The sequence below is a fragment of the Helianthus annuus genome, chromosome 1 (genome assembly GCF_002127325.2).
Source record: "Helianthus annuus cultivar XRQ/B chromosome 1, HanXRQr2.0-SUNRISE, whole genome shotgun sequence".
Classification (NCBI taxonomy): domain Eukaryota; kingdom Viridiplantae; phylum Streptophyta; class Magnoliopsida; order Asterales; family Asteraceae; genus Helianthus; species Helianthus annuus.
In genome coordinates, this window is record NC_035433.2 from 46,003,766 (window position 1) to 46,024,422 (window position 20,657).

Sequence of the window (20,657 nt, forward strand, 5' to 3'; positions counted from 1 at the left end):
CGTTTGCGTTTCCGCAGGATGCCCCGATGTCAATGTTCTATCATCATTGACGGATGCCAGAGTACATTAGTTCACGACCGATCCCAATCCAGGGCACGGTGTGAGGCTGGTAAAACCTAAATAGCGCTATCAACTAATAACCCGTTCGCCTGGCCCCGGCGACTAATCGGTATTATGTAGTAGGGACTTGAGTGATAGAGTTTCGTTTAGTGCCGTTAGTTGCAATCCGTATAAACAGTAATTAACTAAAAGGTTTCCCAATACAAGGGAAGGAAAAGTAAGTTTGTTCCCAGTAACTAGGGAAGGAATGTAAATAGTATCCCCTTTTACAAGGGGATAGGGTTGTTTTAGTCTCGTGTCCCAAACCACCGGGACGCATGCTTTTAAGTTGTGAACTCACCTTGGGTTGCTCGGTAGGTTTAGGTTACTTGTCAATCACGTTGGTCACCACGTCCTAACATGGTTACCGGTATAGGTCAGGTTCGGTGTACACGCATTCACATAAAACACATACAGGCACGTAACATGCATACAAGTAAACAGTCATGGGGTTATTGGGCCGGCCTAAACATTTAAGCAGTCAACAGCAACACATAACCCAGTCAACAGATAGCCCATAACACATAATGGCCCAATAACCAAAGTGGACAGCCCAGTCGCAACCAGCTGGTCTCGAGTCGCAACCAGGTGGTCTCGGCTTGTCACGTTATGGTTGCGAGTCGCAACCGTGGTCTCGAGTTGTCACGTTGTGGTTGCGAGTCGCAACCGTCGTAGTCTCGAGTCGCAATCGTGTGGTTTCGAGTTGTCACGCTTTGGTTGCGAGTCGCAACGGCGTGGTCTCGAGTCGTAAAGCCGTGGTTGCGAGTCGGAAGCTGTCACTTTCATGCACACGTGATGATGCAGAACCATCAGTCCAATTTGTACCAAGAATTCAGACCCAAATTAGGAAACAACCAATAAGGTTTCTACTAACACTTTGCCTAATCTGAATATTAGTAAACTTAGATCAAACTTTGCCATTTTTACATCTTCAAGTCATATTCAACTAGTTCATCACAAGTTCATCATTCTAGGGTTTTCATATTCAAACATACCATACATTTATGAACCAAAATCACACATATTTTAACAAGATCAATATGCAAGAACAAGGAAACACACACCAACTAGTTCATGAACTATACACTATCCTAGGTTCATCCTCTTTAAATAACATTTTTCCATACAAGAACATGTTTGGTCATAAGAATCCATATTCATCTCCAAATTATCTACCATTTAGTTTGAACATACAACTAGTCATTTTGAACATGTTACAAGTATTTTACACATAAAAGTTTACACATAGTCAAACTTCACAATCATCCTAAAATCATGCATAATGCTACTAATCAAGCATTTCTAGTTTCATAAACATACATAAATCTCATGCACATAATAACAACACTAACCGGTTGTGAGGAAGAAGAATGAGCCGAAAACAAAGAGAAAGGAATCGAGAAGATGGAGTGTCCGAGTGATGATCTTGACCGAGTTCTTGTCCGAGATCCTTGCTTGAACCGTGGTTTGGAAGAGATGGAATGTTGTTGGTTTGGGGTTTCTAGTTGAGAAAGAATAGGAGAAGTGTGGTAACTAAAGAATGAAGAATGAGGGGGAGGTTGGGTTTATATACAAGGTTCCAACATATGCTAAGGGTTTCGGCCCAAACCGGTTACGGCCCAAAGGCCCACTCGAGACCGAGTGGCCCACTCGCAACCGGGTGGTTGCGGGTCATGGTCTCGGGTCGTGGTCTCGGCTCTCATATATATATATATATAATACATACATACATCACATATCATGCACAAAGGTCACGTTTTTATTTAATAATATTTATATACACAAAATATTACAAGGTGTTCGTTCGGAAAAACCTAGAGTGTCACAAAATTATTCTCAAAACATAACTTAAAGTTTAGCATGTTCAGCAGAAGCCAAAAAGTAAAACATTGTTCAATGTTCAAAGGTAAATTCATGAAAACCAATGGTCTTGACATATGTTTGCAAGTTTCTTGACCCATGACCACTCCAGCAGTTCCAGACAGCAAGTTCCACATTCAAGAATCTAACGACCTGCGAGCATGCAACAAGTGTATCAGCACAAAGCTGGCGAGTTCATAGTTTACCAAAACGTTTAGTTACCAAGTGTTTAGTTCAGTTTATTAACAATGTTGATAATTACTTGAGTACCGCAAGATGGCGTTAGATTGTTTGCCCTCCCCAATGCCCCTATCAAAACATTGGTCGTGATTTAAGGTCATTAGTTCACGCCCGTCCTTTCAAGTAGGGTGTGAAGTTGCCAAGCCTAATAGCGCTATCAACTAATACCCCGTTACCTCTCAGGTAACTAATTCGGTATATAATGGGACTTAAAGTGATAGGAATGAGTGTATTATCCAACATCCCCGTTTAACCCAAAAAGATGTATTCCTTTCAGGGATACCCGTTTGATTATCCCACCCACCGGGACGCATGCTTAAGAGAAATGAACTCACCTTAGATTTGTTCGGTAGGTTAAGTAACTTGAACTAATGTGGTCAATCACGTCCTATTATGATTGTCATACAAGTCAGGTTCGGTTCAAGTAATGCACGTATGTGTTCTACACGTATACTACAGGTTACGTACAATGAATGTTCATGGCATACACGTAGTATCATGGTAGTTAGGTAACAGTTCATAACATGTTTCACGGTAACAATTACGTATGCGGACAAAGCCCAAGTGTGCGGCCCAATTACTTGGGCATGTGACAGGTGTACGAGTCCACGAGAGGTGTGCGGCCAGGTTGTCTCGAGTCGAGACTGTGCGGTCTCGAGTCATGTCTCGAGTCGCAACAAGACCCACAACTAAAGGTCTCGAGTAATGCTGTTTTTGTGCGAGTGAGGTCTCGAGTCGAGACTGTGTGATCTCGGCTCGTAATCCCCTGTCGAGACCAAGGATGTAACAAACTTCCTAATTTTCAGCCCATTGATTCCGTAACATCAGCAAACAACTTTGGCAGTTCTCCAATCAGATCAAACAGCAATTCTACAACAATCATGCATATTCATTCTACCCTAATTATCATCTAATTAAGAACAATCAATCCTCATCATACAAAACATACAATCGGAGCATCAGATTAGTGGGTTCAAATACTAACATCCAACCCTAGTCTTTGTGTAACATCAAACCAACCATACAACACAACATATATTCAAGACTTATGATTCCAGTAGCATGTATTCGTTCCTTGACCACATCAACATCATGCAAAACATATCAACCATTTAATCATGAAATCATTAATCACCAAAGCCTTATATCAATCTATTTGGTTTACACCCTTGGGTCGATTTACATGAACACCAAGACCTATAACCTATTAACATCATAATTAGGCACATGTTCCGGATTTACAAACATAATCTCATTGATAAAACCACTAGCATGAAACCCTAGTTATCACATAACAATGCAGCATTAAGAGCATGGCAAACTATCAATGATGAACACTAACCAGAAGGCCGAAAAGACTAGCTTGCTCGAGATGAAGGGCTTCGGGTGAGAGGGGCTGACGTCGCACAAGGAGGAGAGGAAGAGAGAAAGCTTTAGGGTTTGTGTGTTTTCTTGTTTTGTAAATTATGAGAAATCTAATACACCCCCTTGATGTATTCGCATACATACTAGCCGGGCCTAGCCTTGGGCTGCCCGTGGGCTGCGAATGGCTTGAGGAATTGGGCCAAGAGCATACGCACAAGAGGAGGAGTGTGCGGCCAAGAACAAGGTGTGCGGCCCAAAGATTTGTGCGACCAAACTTCATTACACATACATATTCACAAATACATTCACATAACACGTAATATTCAAACTCATAACATTCCATTGCAAACAAACATATCAATTAGTCACATAATGTTCATACAAGTTACATCAAAGCACGATGAAAGGTTCTAAAATACGAGTTGTCACAAGTGTCCTTGCAAAACACTAATGATCGCGCAAGTTTCATTATACTATACAAAACGAATTTACTATTTCAAATATTTTGGAGATTCATTTGGTACAAAAACTAAATAACATGAACTTACCAACTTTTGTTGATGTTTTCAAAACTAACATGTATTACAGGAGATTAGTGGACGGCTTTGGAAAATATGTTCGTGTTGTTGTCAAGAACTCAAGCTTTTGAGATGTTATCCTGTTTTCAGTTATCATGATTTGTGGATTTGTTTTAAACTTTGACAATGTTGTTAAAGTTGTAGTTTGTTTTATTCCAAACAAGATGTTTGTATTGTAAATTATGGTTTCTAAATAAATGTATGGATGAACATCTTTTTATGGTTTAAATATGTTGTTTACTCAATTGAATCTAACGATTGCCGCTCTGGCCACACCTCGCGACACGCTTCCGTAGAAACCAAAAATAGGGGTGTGACACCTGAACTATCTAACTCCCATGATTTTTGTAACATGCTTTGGGGTTGTAACACAAACATTGCATAGAGTACCGACTAAAGCTAATTGAACTAGGTACACGAGTAGGTGTGATAATTTTTTCTATGAAGCTAACTTGTGGACCACAACTTAAACATATGACAATTTATCTATAATTTTTAGATAAATACTATGGAAAGTATTGTAGTCTATATATCCAACACAGTGGGCTTTCAAAAATCGAATAACATGGGCCTTGAAAGCGTCAACATTATTAAGTGCAACATACGTTTTAAATGAAACAAAACAATAGATCCATCTCACACCAATCTTTGAGCGAAAATTTACTCCCTCTGGTTTAACATAAAAGGAAAAAATCGGCTGCCACCCCATGCCAAACGATAGCCCAAATCCCTATATGTAAGAATCTTCGTGTAACTAATAAATAAAGTGTTCTTTTATTTGTTAAAAAGTTTTAAAAAAAAAAAAAAACAAGCTACACCTTATTAAAAGTAGTCTTTATAACCTCTCCAGTATGTATGGTTTCTATCAATATGGTTACTTATTTTAGTAACTACCCACTTCTCATTCTCCCATTCTATTAGGACTTTATGTTAACTGTTTTTTTTTCTCATTTACCATATTTAAATAAACGTCCTTCTAAATAATATCAAAATCTCATTGTTCTGAATAACAGGTATAATGTCTATAAATTCTTTGGTTTTTGTTCTAATTATTGAATTATGTTTTGGTGATATTGTTTGTTATTGCTTATCTTTGGTTTTTATCCTTAGCACATGATGATGAATGAGAATAGAATGAAGTTTCAGTAAATTTTATTTTCTACATTTAAAAAAAATATGACTTTAAATATAAATATTTATGTTTTTTTATGCTTCTTAAATATGGGTTCGGTTTATTAAGTGATATTTTTGTAATAGAGTTAAATGCCATTTTAGTCCCTGTGGTTTGTGCCATTTTGCCAGTTTAGTCCAAAGGTTTCATTTTTAACCTGTGGATCCAAAAAAATTTACGGTTGCCATTTTAGTCCACTGGGTTAACTTCTTCCATTTTTTCTGTTAACGAGAAGGCCAATTTAGTCATTTTATATGGTTTAATTGCCCTTTTAGTTAACAGAATTACATACAAAATGACTGAATTGGCCTTCTCGTTAACAGAAAAAATGGATGAAGTTAACCCAGTGGACTAAAATGGCAACTGTGAAACCTTTTTGGACCCACAGGTTAAAAATAAAACCTTTAGACTAAACTAGCAAAATGGCCCAAACCACAGGGACTAAAATGGCAATAAAATTAAACATTCATTTAACTGGTATTCAGTGGGGGGGCAAAAAGGTAATTTCATATTAGTGTTTTAAAATTAATTATATAATAATGAAGAAAAGGAAAAAGGATGACATTTAGTTTTACCGGAAACTAAGGGCTCGAAGTTATAGAATTTGCGATTGTGTTTGTTGCTTTATGTACTAATCTTAATCATTTGGAAATACATTTGCAATGGCGTCTACTGCAAACATTGACTTGCGATTTACAAGTAAGTTGTTCTTATGATGTTGTTGATTGCTATTTTCATTGTGTTTTGATTTCTATAAGTCCATTGGTCAAGTAAGAAAGAAAACCTCAAGAAATTACACTGAAGATAAAGTAGGTGATACTGTTAGAGCAAGTAAAAGACAAGAGGTTGAAGTGGAATCATTTTGTACAAGCAAAGTTAAAAGATACGTAAGAGAAGGTAAATGCGTTTCATATATTTTTGGTATGATTAATTTATTATTTTTAATATTTAAGAAGAAGTTGTACAAATATATTGTGTTTTTAGATTTGTGATTTTGTTTGGAATATTGTTTCTACAAGCCGGTTAGTTTTTGTATAAATATGATGTGTATGCAGACATTTGTTTTTGTTGTATAAGGTTATGTTATATCCATTTTTTGTTGACTAAAATTGAGTTATATCCATTATGTTTTTTATATTAATTATGTTTTTTTATTAATATTGTGGTTTTTGGAAATCATTGTGTTTGCGTATATTACATTGATTATTTGCATTATCTTGGTACATGTTGTGTTTTATAAATATGTGGTAAATTATAGGATTGTGTTTTTGTATTCATATTGTATGTTGAATATTATGTGTTGTTTTACAACATTTTATTGTTATACTTCCTACGAATATTAGGTGACCAGAAAATAATTGCTCTTGACAAATCATCGTGTGAGATTCGTTATGTTGATGTTGAATCTCCTAGATGTGTTTTAGGCACTAATCTTCACATTCCCTTCGATTGTCATCCATGTAATGTGATTTTTCTAGCAAGTTTGGATGGCATGGGATGTGCTTGCCTATGTAATACTGGTGAATTGGTTGTTTGGAATCCACTAACTCGTGTGTTCAAGATGCTGAAAAATTCTAATTCTTAGGGATTTTACAATATGGATGATGATAGTCTTGGGTTTTGTGTTGACTCTGCTGGGGATTACAAAATTGTGCACATTAAACGCATTCATTTCAGGTTGACTGTTAACATTCGTTCATTTAGTGAAGGTTCATGGTCAACTCCAAGGTTCTTAATTTATAGTCCATATGATATTGCTATCTATAGTTGGTCCGTTGGGACGTTTTGTGAAAATAGTTTGTATTTTGTATTGACCAAATTCTGGTGTATGGGTAACACAGCGGTTCTTCGTTTGGATGTTGAGTCGAAGGTAATAGAAAATCTAGGATACCCAGATACATTGAGTGTGGAATCTATAGGTCAGTTGGTGACTATACGAGATGAACTTCATATGTTGGTTAGTATTGGAATGTGTAGTGTAGATGTTCAATTGTGGCGTCTGCAAAATGATATTTGGTCGAAAGTGGTGTCTTTTTTACCCTGTGTGTTTATGCCATTGATGATAGGGTCATCTGTGCACTAAATTGATGGAAATAACAAATTAATTATAATACACGAATGGGGTGATGTTGCTCAGATAAACGTAAGGGCAAAGAAGACGTATGGTTTTTTCCTATCATCTTTACACAAGGCATCGTAGGTGCAAGCTATATGGAAACTATAGTTTCACCACATGCTTAGTTATGCTTTTGTATTTAGTTGTTTATTGTTATCTTTGTGTTATATACATACTATTATGTTTGTGATTGTTTTTATGGTTGGTATATTTTTGTATATGGAGAATCAATTTTCGAAATTAATGTGTGATTTTAATTGGTCTATTATGTTTAGAATATGTTTGCTGTGTAATATTTTATGCCAATAAATATAATCTACGTTTGATTGGTAGTTTTTTTAACACTTTCGTAAACATCTAACTTTCATAGATCTCATCTAACTTCATTTAATTGTGTTATTAATTGTTACGTTAATCAATTTACAAATAATAACTTCAATATTTTAAATTGTGCGAATTAGATCTAAGATTTTGTGTTAGTATGTATGACAATTCGATATATGACAATACAAGAATAGTTGTAGTTAATAATCGCAATCGCATAAAAAGGTCATCATTATCTTAAATATGGAGACAGTTATTGATGTTCTTAATAGTTGGGTAAAAAGTCATTGTGATATTAAAATATGCAGTGTGTTTGGATGGTGTTAATCAAATGTACCCGGACCGCGGACGGGTAAACTACTAGTTAATAATATGTTCATTTAATTTTAAAACCAGATGTTTGTTCAATTTGATATTGTGAAATTAAAGTATGAAACTAAACAAACAGGTTAAAATTTATAGTTCCTAAAAATTATAAATTAACATCATATTATTCAATTTTTTATCATTACATTCAAGTTTTGTTATTTTATTTATAGAAAGTATTACTTTGTATTTTAATTTTTGTTTTATATAAGTGCGCTTTATTTTTCTCGGACCCTCGCTTTTTTTACGCCTGTGGCCTAGAGGCATATGCGCCTTGAGTGCGCCTAGCGCATTTCATAACTATGATCAATAGCGTCCATGTCGAACTCTATAGCGAATAGCGTGGCGTGGCAGCCATACGCCGCTACAAGGTGCATATCGGCCACATAACAATCAGATAGCGACTCCGACAGCGATTTCCGGCGAAAAATTCCAATTCCGGTGATGCTATCTATCGGAATGTAGGAAGAAGAAGATGAAGAAGATAGCGGTTGGGTTTTCAGCGTGTTTTAGGCTTTATGGTTATATCAACTTAATGTATTTTAACATTTAACCCCTCTATCTTTTATTAGTTTCCATTTAGTCCCTAAAAGTTGTAAAAACTTACATAAAAGTGTAAAATTAGTTTGTGTATTTTAACATTTAACCCTCTTTATTTTCACTAGTTTACATTTGGTCTTTAAATTTATACATAAAGAGGATAAAATTAACATTATATATATGTATAAAAATTATAAATAGCTATTTCTTATTTCTTAAATTTTTAACTAACTTATCGCTAAACAAGAAAAGAGGGCTATTTTAAATTTTTAACTACCATATAGGGATTATAGGTTTTTTTTGCTTTAATTTAAACTAGTATTTTGACCCGCTACGTGTTGCGGCGGCGCGGAAACTTAAAGAAACTTGAATTTATACCGTCAGATATATTTGACCCGTCTGACAAATTTATGTCAAAACGTAAACCGTCCGAAAACGTACATAAAAATAAGCACGGTAGTATATTTGATTGGCGTACATAAAAATTAGTATGAAAAACTCGAGGAGAACCAAATGAAATTTACAAACATTTTAGAAAGTTGAGGGGCTGAGGTACAGAAAAAGAAAAAAAACTAAAAGGAAAAAAGAAAACCACTGTAGCTGAAATTGACATTCGCTACAGTGGAAAACCATACCATAATTGTTATAGATAATAGCAATTAAATATACCTATAAAAGAGAAGAATATTATTTTCTTTTTTTTTAAAATACATAAGCAAACGGCGTATTTTGAAAAAATATACATATAAATTATTTATAAAATTTTCTAGCTAAACATAAAATAGCGCCAGCTATTTCATCTCTATCGCTACGTAGCGTATAGGTAGCTTGTCGCTAGGGTCCGCTATTCGCTATTAAAAACTAGTGCTTGCAAAAGAAAATATCAAACAGGGTTATATTTTATCTCTAATATGTCAAAATGAGGAAACAACGAAACATATAGTTGACACATTTAATACTTTATGGAGGCAAGAATACAACTTATTAGAAATGTACCTTTTGAAACACCTTTGAACGGATCTTGATCTACGATTTGCTCTGTAGTAAAATCCATAATTGGTATTGGAGATGTATTCGTGGTCTGCCAATTAACTTACGTTTTCCGGATAACAACCTTTCAAAAGATGAATTTTGAAGCATACTGGAGGTGCCAGTGAATGATGTAAGGTTAAAAGAAATAAGACCCGGAGTAGCGTCAGTTGGTTGAGTAACATTGTTCATAAGACAACTAACATTACCTATTAAGACATATAAACGAAGTTTTTAAATAATCTTCATGATATTAACTTATATAAACAACATCGACATATATCAAAGTTAATAAGTATTTACTTGTTGGCATGAATGGTCTAGTTCCATTAGGCATGACATTTGGAGTTGCTTCTAGATCAGCAGGGGTCGGTAAATTGCTATTGGTATCTGATATCCTATGTCTCCTATCAGATCTTCTATTATCCAAATTTAGTTTCCTTAATCGGTTGTTATCTATATATTCAAATTCAAAAACATTGGGAGATAAAAAAAGCATGAAAATAAAACATACGATTAGGTTAAAATAAACATAGATAGCAATATTGTGAAATGCAAGTTTACTAATATATGTTACTTTAAAGGCGGCTATAACAAAAGAAGAATAATAACTAACCTTCCGATAAAACCGATAAGTCTTGTGTAACAGTCCGCATAACAGACGGAGTTGTTATCGAATCAGTCGTTGTGTCCATTGTATTCACAAAATGTGATGGACATCCATGTAAGTTAGACCTTTTGTTATTCATTAATACTTTCCTTATTTTCCGACACTGTTTTGCCTGATCTTGAGTAACAATGGGGATAACAACTACAACAACATACACACAAATTAATAATTAAAGTGACAATGCATAACAGTGATGTGTTTGAAATAAACGAAAAAAATGCAAAAAATACCTTAAGACATACTTAATATTCAAGTACAAACACTGCTAAATTAAACATATTGTGAAGTAGTACCGTTCGTAATGGTCGATAATGGCCTTCTTCCTCGACGAACTATAAGGGAATAAAACAAATCCCAAGTTTAGCAAAACACATTAAATGTTAACATATGGCTGATAAAAATAATCGTAACACAATATATAAAATTTAGTTTATTTTCTTCGTGAACTAAAAAAGTTCGGTTATGTATAAGATACTAATATATATCCTTAAATAATAGGTTATGGTATTACCAGTTGTGATATTGGAGGATGGATTAGTATGTAGGATGGCTGAAACATCTGTAATTAAAATGATTAAATTATATTTAAACATGTATATATAAAAAATTCATGAAAGATGATTCAAATGTTAAATTTATGACATTACCGCTTGAAATGTTTTCCTTTCCGGTGTTTTTAGATACAAATGAATAGTGGTTGTTTTTTCTTTTAGACATTCCTGAAATTATGATATGATCTAAGAATACGACAATCCAAAATTTATGATATGAGATTGTTTTCATTCTTACTATTAGATACTAATTGATACGTAGTTTATGTTATCCTAAATTAGCATTATACAATGAAACAATAGAAGCATGACAAAAATAAGAAATATTATGAAACGATAACACGAATGGGAATAATACATTACTGCAAACAATTATTACAACAATGCAAAAACGAAATATAATAAGAAGTTCTTTTGTTATTTAAGTTAAGAAAAGGATATAATATCAAAAACTTGAAACAATAAACAAAGTTTGAAAACCAAAACACAAATCAATGTATCATAAAATAATAATTTCTAATCTATAGGCGAAACAGTGGTCACGATAAATAAGGCTCCTTTCGGACCGCTGTAGTCGTCAACATGTTGGAGGTACTTGAAAGATTCATTGCACAGGTCAACTTCAACAATATCACCCCAAATGCTTGTTATGAGCCACTTGTTGTCTTGAATTATCTTGGTCCTTCGACGCCTTACAAAATAATCAACTATATGAGGCGTATTGAAAGAAAACACCTTGATCCACGTCTCATCTTCAAATTTGAACAAATCAGCAAATAGCTCATCAGCCCGTCCAACAACAATCACATGCAGCTTCATTGCAATGCTCAGAAAATGTCCTTGCCAAGGATTCACTTCCATAACCTTGGGAAAAAAAAGTGTGCTGAAAGATTCAGAAAGAACATCGAAAGCCACTATGTGTCTCTCACCTGGTGGAAACCAATAATTGGAAACCATGAAATATATGATTTTCCTGGAATAAATTCCGGGAGACCATGAGTAATATGTTGAAGCAAAATTAGTTATGTTCAACGAATTTATCATTCTCCGTGACTCACGACGTCATGAATAAACACGAGCATTAACAACATTACGGTAACGTTTGATGTGAAGAACTTTGAGATCATTGGAGTCGTCAAAGTACATTCCACATGTATCAGAGTTTCGATCAAAATTATGATTAAAGTAGTCGTCGGCCAAAAATTTAAAGCGCCTCGTTGTTGGATTCCAAAGTATGAGCTCATAACAAATCCTTTCATTGCAAACTAATAGCGGACCTTTAAACGACGCTATAACACGTAAGAAAGAAGGATGGACATTAAATGGAGATTTTATGGTTTTGCTTGTATCGGCTTCAAAATTCCCGCCTACTATGTTGTCAACAACAATTGAGTTATCTTTTAAGGATAAAAGTTTCTTTTGTAGCGAACTTAGAATTCGTCGAGAATGCATAATCTCAAAATTATGAGTTGATAGTTCGTTACGAAAAAATTTGGAAAGACGTTTGAAACGACCTATAGCTTTGGCATGGAGCCTTGTGAAAATTTCATCGACAATCATTTTAGACCCAAGCTTGTCCATTTTATGATCTACTTTGCTACAATAGAAGATAAAACAAAAGAAATACAATAGTTTATGTAGATGTTAATAAAAAAGTAATCAGAATTACTATCTATCAATATACTAAAAAATTAAAATAGAAAGTTGGTATGTGTAACAATAAATGCATCTAACCTTAATATTATAAACACGTGAGGATCTTAAAAATTGTATTAAAATAGACATCAATTTAATGTTACAGAGTTACTTTAAAGCATACATATATGTATAATAATGTCATTAGAACATTGAAAAAATGAACAACAAATATCATTTCAGACCCAAACATGTCCATTTTATGATCTACTTTGCTACAATAGAAGATAAAACAAAAGAAATACAATAGTTTATGTAGATGTTAATAAAAAAGTAATCAGAATTAATATCTATCAATATACTAAAAAATTAAAATAGAAAGTTGGTATGTGTAACAATAAATGCATCTAATCTTAATATTATAAACACGTGAGGATCTTAAAAATTGTATTAAAATAGACATCAATTTAATGTTACAGAGTTACTTTAAAGCATACATATATGTATAATAATGTCATTAGAACATTGAAAAAATGAACAACAAATACGAACTGTAACATATATGTATTTGTTGTTTATTTTTTCAATGTTATAATGATATTTTTATACATATATGTATGCTTTAAAGTAACTCTGTAACATTAAATTGATGTATATTTTAATACAATTTTTAAGATCCTCATGTGTTTATAATATTAAGGTTAGATGCATTTATTGTTACACATACCAACTTTCTATTTTAATTTTTTAGTATATTGATAGATAGTAATTCTGATTACTTTTTATTAACATCTACATAAACTATTGTATTTCTTTTGTTATATCTTCTATTGTAGCAAAGTAGATCATAAAATGGACATGTTTGGGTCTGAAATGATTGTTGACGAAATTTTCACAAGGCTCCTTGCCAAAGCTATAGGTCGTTTCAAATGTCTTTCCAAATTTTTTCGTAACGAACTATCAACTCATAATTTTGAGATTATGCATTCTCGTCGTATTCTAAGTTCGCTACAAAAGAAACTTCTATCCTTGAAAGATAACCCAATTGTTGTTGACAACATAGTAGGCGAGAATTTCGAAGCCGATACAAGCAAAACCATAAATTCTCCATTTAATGTCCATCCTTCTTTCTTACGTGTTATAGTGTCGTTTAAAGGTCTGCTATTAGTTTGCAATGAAAGGATTTGTTGTGAGCTCATACTTTGGAATCCAACAACGAGGCGCTTTAAATTTTTGGTCGACGACTACTTTAATCATAATTTCGATCGAAACTCTGACACAGGTGGAATGTATTTTGACGACTCCAATGATCTCAAAGTTCTTCACATCAAACGTTACCGTAATGTTGTTAACGCTCGTGTTTATTCACGACGTCGTGAGTCATGGAGAATGATAAATTCGTTGAACGTAACTAATTTTGCTTCAACATATTACTCATGGTCTCCCGAAATTTATTCCGGGAAAAGCATATATTTCGTGGTTTCCAATTATTGGTTTCCACCAGGTGAGAGACACATAGTGGCTTTCGATGTTCTTTCTGAATCTTCCAGCACACTTCCTTTTCCCGGGGTTATGGAAGTGAATCCTTGGCAAGGACATTTTCTGAGCATTACAATGAAGCTGCATGTGATTGTTGTTGGACGGGCTGATAAGCTATTTGCTGATTTGTTCAAATTTGAAGATGAGGCGTGGATCAAGGTGTTTTCTTTCAATACGCCTCATATAGTTGATTATCTTGAAAGGTGTCGAAGGACCAATATAATTCAAGACAACAAGTGTCTCATAACAAGCATTTGGGGTGATATTGTTAAAGTTGACCTGTGCAATGAATCTTTCAAGTACCTCCAACATGTTGACGACTACAGCGGTCCGAAAGGAGCCTTATTTATCGAGACCACTGTTTCGCCTATAGATTAGAAATTATTATTTTATGATACATTGATTTGTGTTTGGGTTTTCAAACTTTGTTTATTGTTTCAAGTTTTTGATATTATATCCTTTCTTAACTTGAATAACAAAAGAACTTCTTATTATATTTCGTTTTTGCATTGTTGTAATAATTGTTGCAGTAATGTATTATTCTCATTCGTGTTATCGTTTCATAATATTTCTAATTTTGTGTCATGCTTCTATTATTTCATTGTATAATGCTAATTTAGGGTAACATAAACTACGTATCAATTAGTATCTAATAGTAAAAATGAAAACAATCTCATACTTAACAGCATTTAAAATTGAGTAAAATTTTGGATTGTCGTATTCTTACATCATACCATAATTTCAGGAATGTCTAACAACACCGAAAGGAAAACATTTCATGCGGTAATGTCGTAAATTTAACATTTGAATCCTCTTTCATAAATTTTTTATGTACATCTTTAAATATAATTTAATCATTTTAATTACAGATGTTTCAATCATCCTACATACTATAATACCATAACTTATTATTTAAGGATAAATATTAGTATCTTATACATAACCGAACTTTTTTAGTTCGCGAAGAAAATAAACTAAATTTTATATATTGTGTTACGATTATTTTTATCAGCCATATGTTAACATTTAATGTATTTTGCTAACTTGGGATTTTTTTTATTCCCTTACAGTTTGTCGAGGAAGAAGGCCATTATCGACCATTACGAACGGTACTACTTCACAATATGTTTAATTTAGCTGCGTTTGTAATTGAATATTAAATATGTATTAAGGTATTTTTTGCATTTTTTGTTTATTTAAAACACATCACTATTATGCATTGTGACTTTAATTATTAATTTGTGTGTATGTTGTAGTTGTTATCCCCGTTGTTACTCAAGATCAGGCAAAACAGAGTCGGAAAATAAGGAAAGTATTATTGGATAACAAAAGGTCTAACTTACATGGAGGTCCATCACATTTTGTGAATACAATGGGCACAACGACTGATTCGATAACTACTCCGTCTATTATGCGGACTGTTACACAAGACTTATCGGTTTTATCGGAAGGTTAGTTATTATTCTTCTTTTGTAATAACCGCCTTTCAAGTAAAATATATTACTAAACTTGCATTTCACAATATTGCTATCTATGTTTATTTTAATCTAATCGTATCTTTTATTTTCATGCTTTCTTTATCTCCCAATATTTTTCAATTTGAATATATAGATAATAGCCGATTAAGGAAACTAAATTTGGACAATAGAAGATCTGCAAGGAGACATAGGATATCAGATACCAATAGCAATTTACCGACCTCTCCTGATCTAGAAGCCACTCCAAATGTCATGCCTAATGGAACTGGACCGTTCATGCCAACAAGTAAATACTTATTAACTTTGATATATGTCGATATTGTTTATATAAATTAATATCATGAAGATTATTTAAAAACTTTGTTTATATATCTTAATAGGTAATGTTAGTTATCTTATGAACAATGTTACTCAACCAACAGACGCTACTCAGGGTCATATTTCTTTTAACCTTACATCATTCACTGGCACCTCCAGTATGCTTCAAAATTCACCTTTTGAAAGGTTGTCATCCGAAAATCAATCAATCAATCAATCAATCATATCCAGTAAAATCCCACATATAGCAAAGCTATTTGTAGGGTCTGGGGAGGGTGGGATGTAGGCACACCTTACCTCTACCCCTAGGGATAGAGAGGCTGCTTCCAGAGAGACCCTCGGCTCCAAAACACCTAGGAAAGAAATAAATAGAGCATGAGGTGTATGTGTGTGTGTGTGTATGAAGCTACCAATGTAGTATGAGTTGCGAAAATAGTGCATGGTAGAACAGAACAAATATGACAACACAAAACAACCTATACACATAGTTACATATCTACGACCATACACTACACCTAGAAACACAACTGTACAAAACATCCTATACACATAGTTACTTGTGTACGCCCATACACTACACCTAAAAACACAATTGTACCCTCTCCTAGAAATCTTTAACCTTAATCCTACGTCTCCACGAGCTCCTATCATGGACCATGCTCTCAGAGAGGTGCAATTTTTGCAAATCCTGCCTAACCCGCTCATCCCAAGTAATTTTGGGTCTGCCTCTACTCCTCCTCCCCTCCACCTCGAGGGTTTCAACCACTCTAACTGGTTCTGTTGTCTGCCTCCTCTTCACATGCCCAAACCATCTCAACTGTACACCTCAAAAGATCCCTATAGCACCCTTGTTTAATCCTTATTTTAGTATGCACATCCTCATTCCACCACCATGACTCCTTATGGCCACACCTCTTTCCTTTGACAACCCCTAGCGTTTCATTCGCCACATTAGTAATGGTGTTTGCCATGTCCTCCCACATTTGGTGTGCGTCCCCATCTATTCTAGGCGATGTCATTGAGAGTACCTTATCTCTAAACACTTTGATTTTGTCGCCATTTAGCATACCCCATCTAACCCTAGGTCGCATTACCCTCTCTCCCTTGGTCAGCTTTCCTCTCATGACTATATCCGCCACCAATAAACGGTGTTGAGTCACTGCTGTCTCCCCTGGTATAACCTTGCAGTCCCTCCACCACCTTCGATCTCCTATCCTCATCAAAACATAGTCAATCTGAGTGTTACGTCCGCAACTGCTAAAAGTAATCAACTGTGATTCTCTCTTCTTAAAGAAAGAATTCAAAATACCTAGGTTGTGGGCCACCGCAAACTCTAACAAATCCCTACCAGGGTTGTTCCTATCACCAAAACCAAAGCCCCCATGAACCTCACTAAAACCATCACTATGCCTACCAATATGGCCATTAAAATCGCCTCCTATGAAAATTCTTTCCTCCCTAGGTATGGCCCTCACGACTCCGTCTAGGCAGTCCCAAAAATCTCTTTTCTCTTGATCCCCTAATCCCACTTGTGGAGCATATGCGCAAACAACTGTCACCACTTCCTCTCCTAGTACTAATCTCAGCACCATGATCCTATCGTTGTAACGTATCACCTCTACCACATTTTTATACAAGTTTATATCTACTAAAAATCCTACCCCATTCTTTACCCCATCAGACCCTGAAAACGTAAGTTAATTATAAATATATATGTATAAAAACTATAAATAGCTATTTCTTATTTCTTATCGATAACCATGCCGTAGCGTGGAAATAGGGGGATTATAGGGGTTTTTTTTTTTTGTTTTAATATAAACTAGTATTTTGACCCGCTACGTGTTGCGGCGGCGCGGAAACTTAAAGAAACTTGAATTTATACCGTCAGATATTTGACCCGACTAACAAAATTTATGTCAAAACGTAAACCATCTGAAAACGTACATAAAAATATGCACGGTAGTATATTTGACTGGTGTACATAAAAATAAGTATGAAAAACTCGAGGAGAACCAAATGAAATTTACAAATATTTTAGAAAGCTGAGGGGGTGTAATTGTCAATACTTGAAGTTGAGGAGCTAAGGTACACAAAAAGGAAAAAAAAAAACTAAAAGGAAAAAAGAAACCATTGTAGCTGAAATTGACATTCGCACAGTGAAAACCATACCATAATTGTTATAGATAATAGCAATTAAATATACCTATAAAATAGCAGGATTTTAGTTTCTTTTTTTTTATAAAAAAAAACATAAGCAAACGGCGTATTTTGAAAAAATATACATATAAAATTTTCTAGCCAAACATAAAGTAGAGCCCGCTATTTCATCGCTATCTCTACGTATAAGTAGCTTGTCGCTAGTGTCCGCTATTCGCTATTAACAACTAATGCTTGCTAAAGAAAAGTTGAGACAGGGTTATATTTTATCTACAACATGTCAAAATGAGGAAAAAACAAAACACAAAATGAAACAGGCGACAACTGTTAACATTTACCTGCAAGATATGACCAGACAACGATATCTGCAACCGATAAACTTTGACCAACCAAAAAAGTGTGGTGCAGCAAATAACCATCAACATACTTGCATGCTCCTTCATATTCAGAACCAATAGAAAAGATGGACGCATACTCTTCATATTCATCAATCTACATTAATAGGCAATAAAAGATTAAAATTCTTTGAAACAAAAGCTCAACAAGTCCATCAAAATAAAAAATCAACATTGTACATAAAACTGAAAATAAACAAGATGCACCTGCGCAGTTTCCAAGGCATCTCGCTGGTACAAGCTGGGAATAGTTGTTGATGTACGACCAAGATATCGAACAAGTACATTGACTCCACGTAACTTCGTCCTATAAAAATCCAAGAAGCTTTTAGCTGAGTCTATTTTGCAGATTATTAACTTCTGCTGTTAAAAGGGCAATGAAATCTTACTTATCAAATGGAACTCTGATTGTTTATCTATGCAACATAACGAATAAAGAATATATTGCAGGTTGTCCGAATGTTTTGTTTGTGCAACGTAACGAATAGTAGTGTGAGAAGAAATGAAATCGATCTCGCAACTATGATAAAAAGGGGTAAAGTTATAACAAATGAAACAAAAGATGCTTTCATTTTGATCCTTTCTTTCCATTTTGCATCTTCAATTTGCAAGTATAATAAATAGAAGAGAAAAAGAATAAACTCTACTTTTTTTACATGGTTTTAATCATCTATAGTTTCCCTATTGGCAATGAAAATAAACATTTTCGATTACGTTATTGTTCAGATTTGCTGATCTAAACAATAGTTAAGAGATAAGATCAATTAGAGGTGTAAAGGAGCTCGGCTCGTTTCAAGCTCTATTTTTAAAGCTTGAGCTCAGCTTGTGAGTGGTTTTTCAAGCTCGAGCTCGGCTAGATTATTACTTATAATTATTTTAGATACATTTATAACATATAACTATATATTTTAATTTATATTTATATATATACATCATATATTTTACTTAGGAGAAAATTACAAAAATCGTCCTTTATGTATGTCACTTATTGCAAACTGTGTCCTTTATCTTCAATAATTACAGAAAATGTACTCGATGTTTGCAAACTCTTGCAAGTTGTGTCCTTTAGCCCTAACTCAGTTATTTTTTTGTGGTTAAATCTGACCAAATGGACCTCACATGAGGGTATGTTAGTCATTTTACTCTCATGTGGGGCTCATCTGGTCAGATTTAACCACAAAAATACCCTCATATGGGGTCCATTTGGTCAGATTTAACCACAAAAATTAACTGAGTTAGGGCTAAAGAACATAACTTGCAAGGGTTTGCAAACATCGAGTACGTTTTCTATAATTATCGAAAACAAAGAACACAGTTTGTAATAAGTGACATACATAAAGGACGATTTTTGTAGTTTACTCTTTATTTAGTTTTTCTTATCATAACTTTATATATAATAATAACTATTAATAAAAATGTGTATCAAATAATTTAAATAAAAATTATTCAAAAGAACCGGTTCATTTCGCGAGTCAGCTTGAGCTCGATAAGTGGAGCAGCTTGTTTATTAAAAAGCTTATTAAGCTAACTTAAGTGGGCTCGATTCAAGATTTTAGCGGTTTGGCTCGTTTACACCCATGGGATCAATAAAAGAAAATTATGCAGCCTCCCTCCCTCCACACTTGTCTGTCTTCTGAATGTGAAGAATTCTTATTTCTTATTAATCACTTTCAAACTCAACATTTGAAGACACACACAGATGTCCTTTTGCATGGATTAAAGATGACACTTATATAAGTAATGGAAAAAATTGTGAATCGGAATCTTAACTTTCTGGTATTGAATACTAATTCAGGTGAATGTGGTAAGAGACAAATTAAAAAGTAAATGGTTTGGTTTAGCAAGGATTATTTTCTGCTATGTCCGATGGAATCATGCACTAACATTTAATAACATTTAAACACAGGATGAAAAGATAAAGCAATACCCGTTGGTTAGAACAAGGACCGGCGGCGTGAGAATGGGGTTCGGGTGGACGGTGAGGGGAACAGCGCTAAGGCCTGCCACCGCAAGCAGGGACAACGGCGCCGTCTCATCGGAGGCAACTAGGAGCTTCAGCTCCGTCATCTCGATGTATGTATGTATGGTCTCTGTGTGTGTGTGATGGCTGGTAAACGCCGGCTAGGGTTTTATGTGGGTGGGGTTATTGCTGGTAAGTTACCCTATATGATTTTACATATAACTAGTAGGGTGCCCGCGCGATGCGGCGGGGGCAACACTTTGCAT

The 20,657-nt window shown here is 34.4% G+C and overlaps 1 protein-coding gene across 2 annotated transcripts; it reads right to left on the bottom strand.

Annotated features, from left to right (window-relative positions):
- Window positions 1-1,840: 1,840 nt before the first annotated feature.
- LOC110864762 (glutamate--tRNA ligase, cytoplasmic) lies at window positions 1,841-20,590 on the bottom strand. 2 transcript variants are annotated; one of them, XM_022113896.2, is made up of 4 exons: window positions 20,359-20,590; window positions 18,639-18,738; window positions 18,375-18,528; window positions 1,841-2,112 (listed from the first exon to the last, which is right to left on the bottom strand). In XM_022113896.2, the coding sequence occupies exons 1-4, from the start codon at window positions 20,496-20,498 to the stop codon at window positions 2,105-2,107; spliced, it is 402 nt and encodes a 133-aa protein (XP_021969588.1). In that variant the 5' UTR covers window positions 20,499-20,590; the 3' UTR covers window positions 1,841-2,104. The 2 variants fall into 2 exon arrangements, with proteins under 2 accessions (XP_021969588.1, XP_035830084.1); XM_035974191.1 differs by lacking the exon at window positions 1,841-2,112 and adding an exon at window positions 2,545-2,587.
- Between the last annotated feature and the right edge of the window lie 67 nt (window positions 20,591-20,657).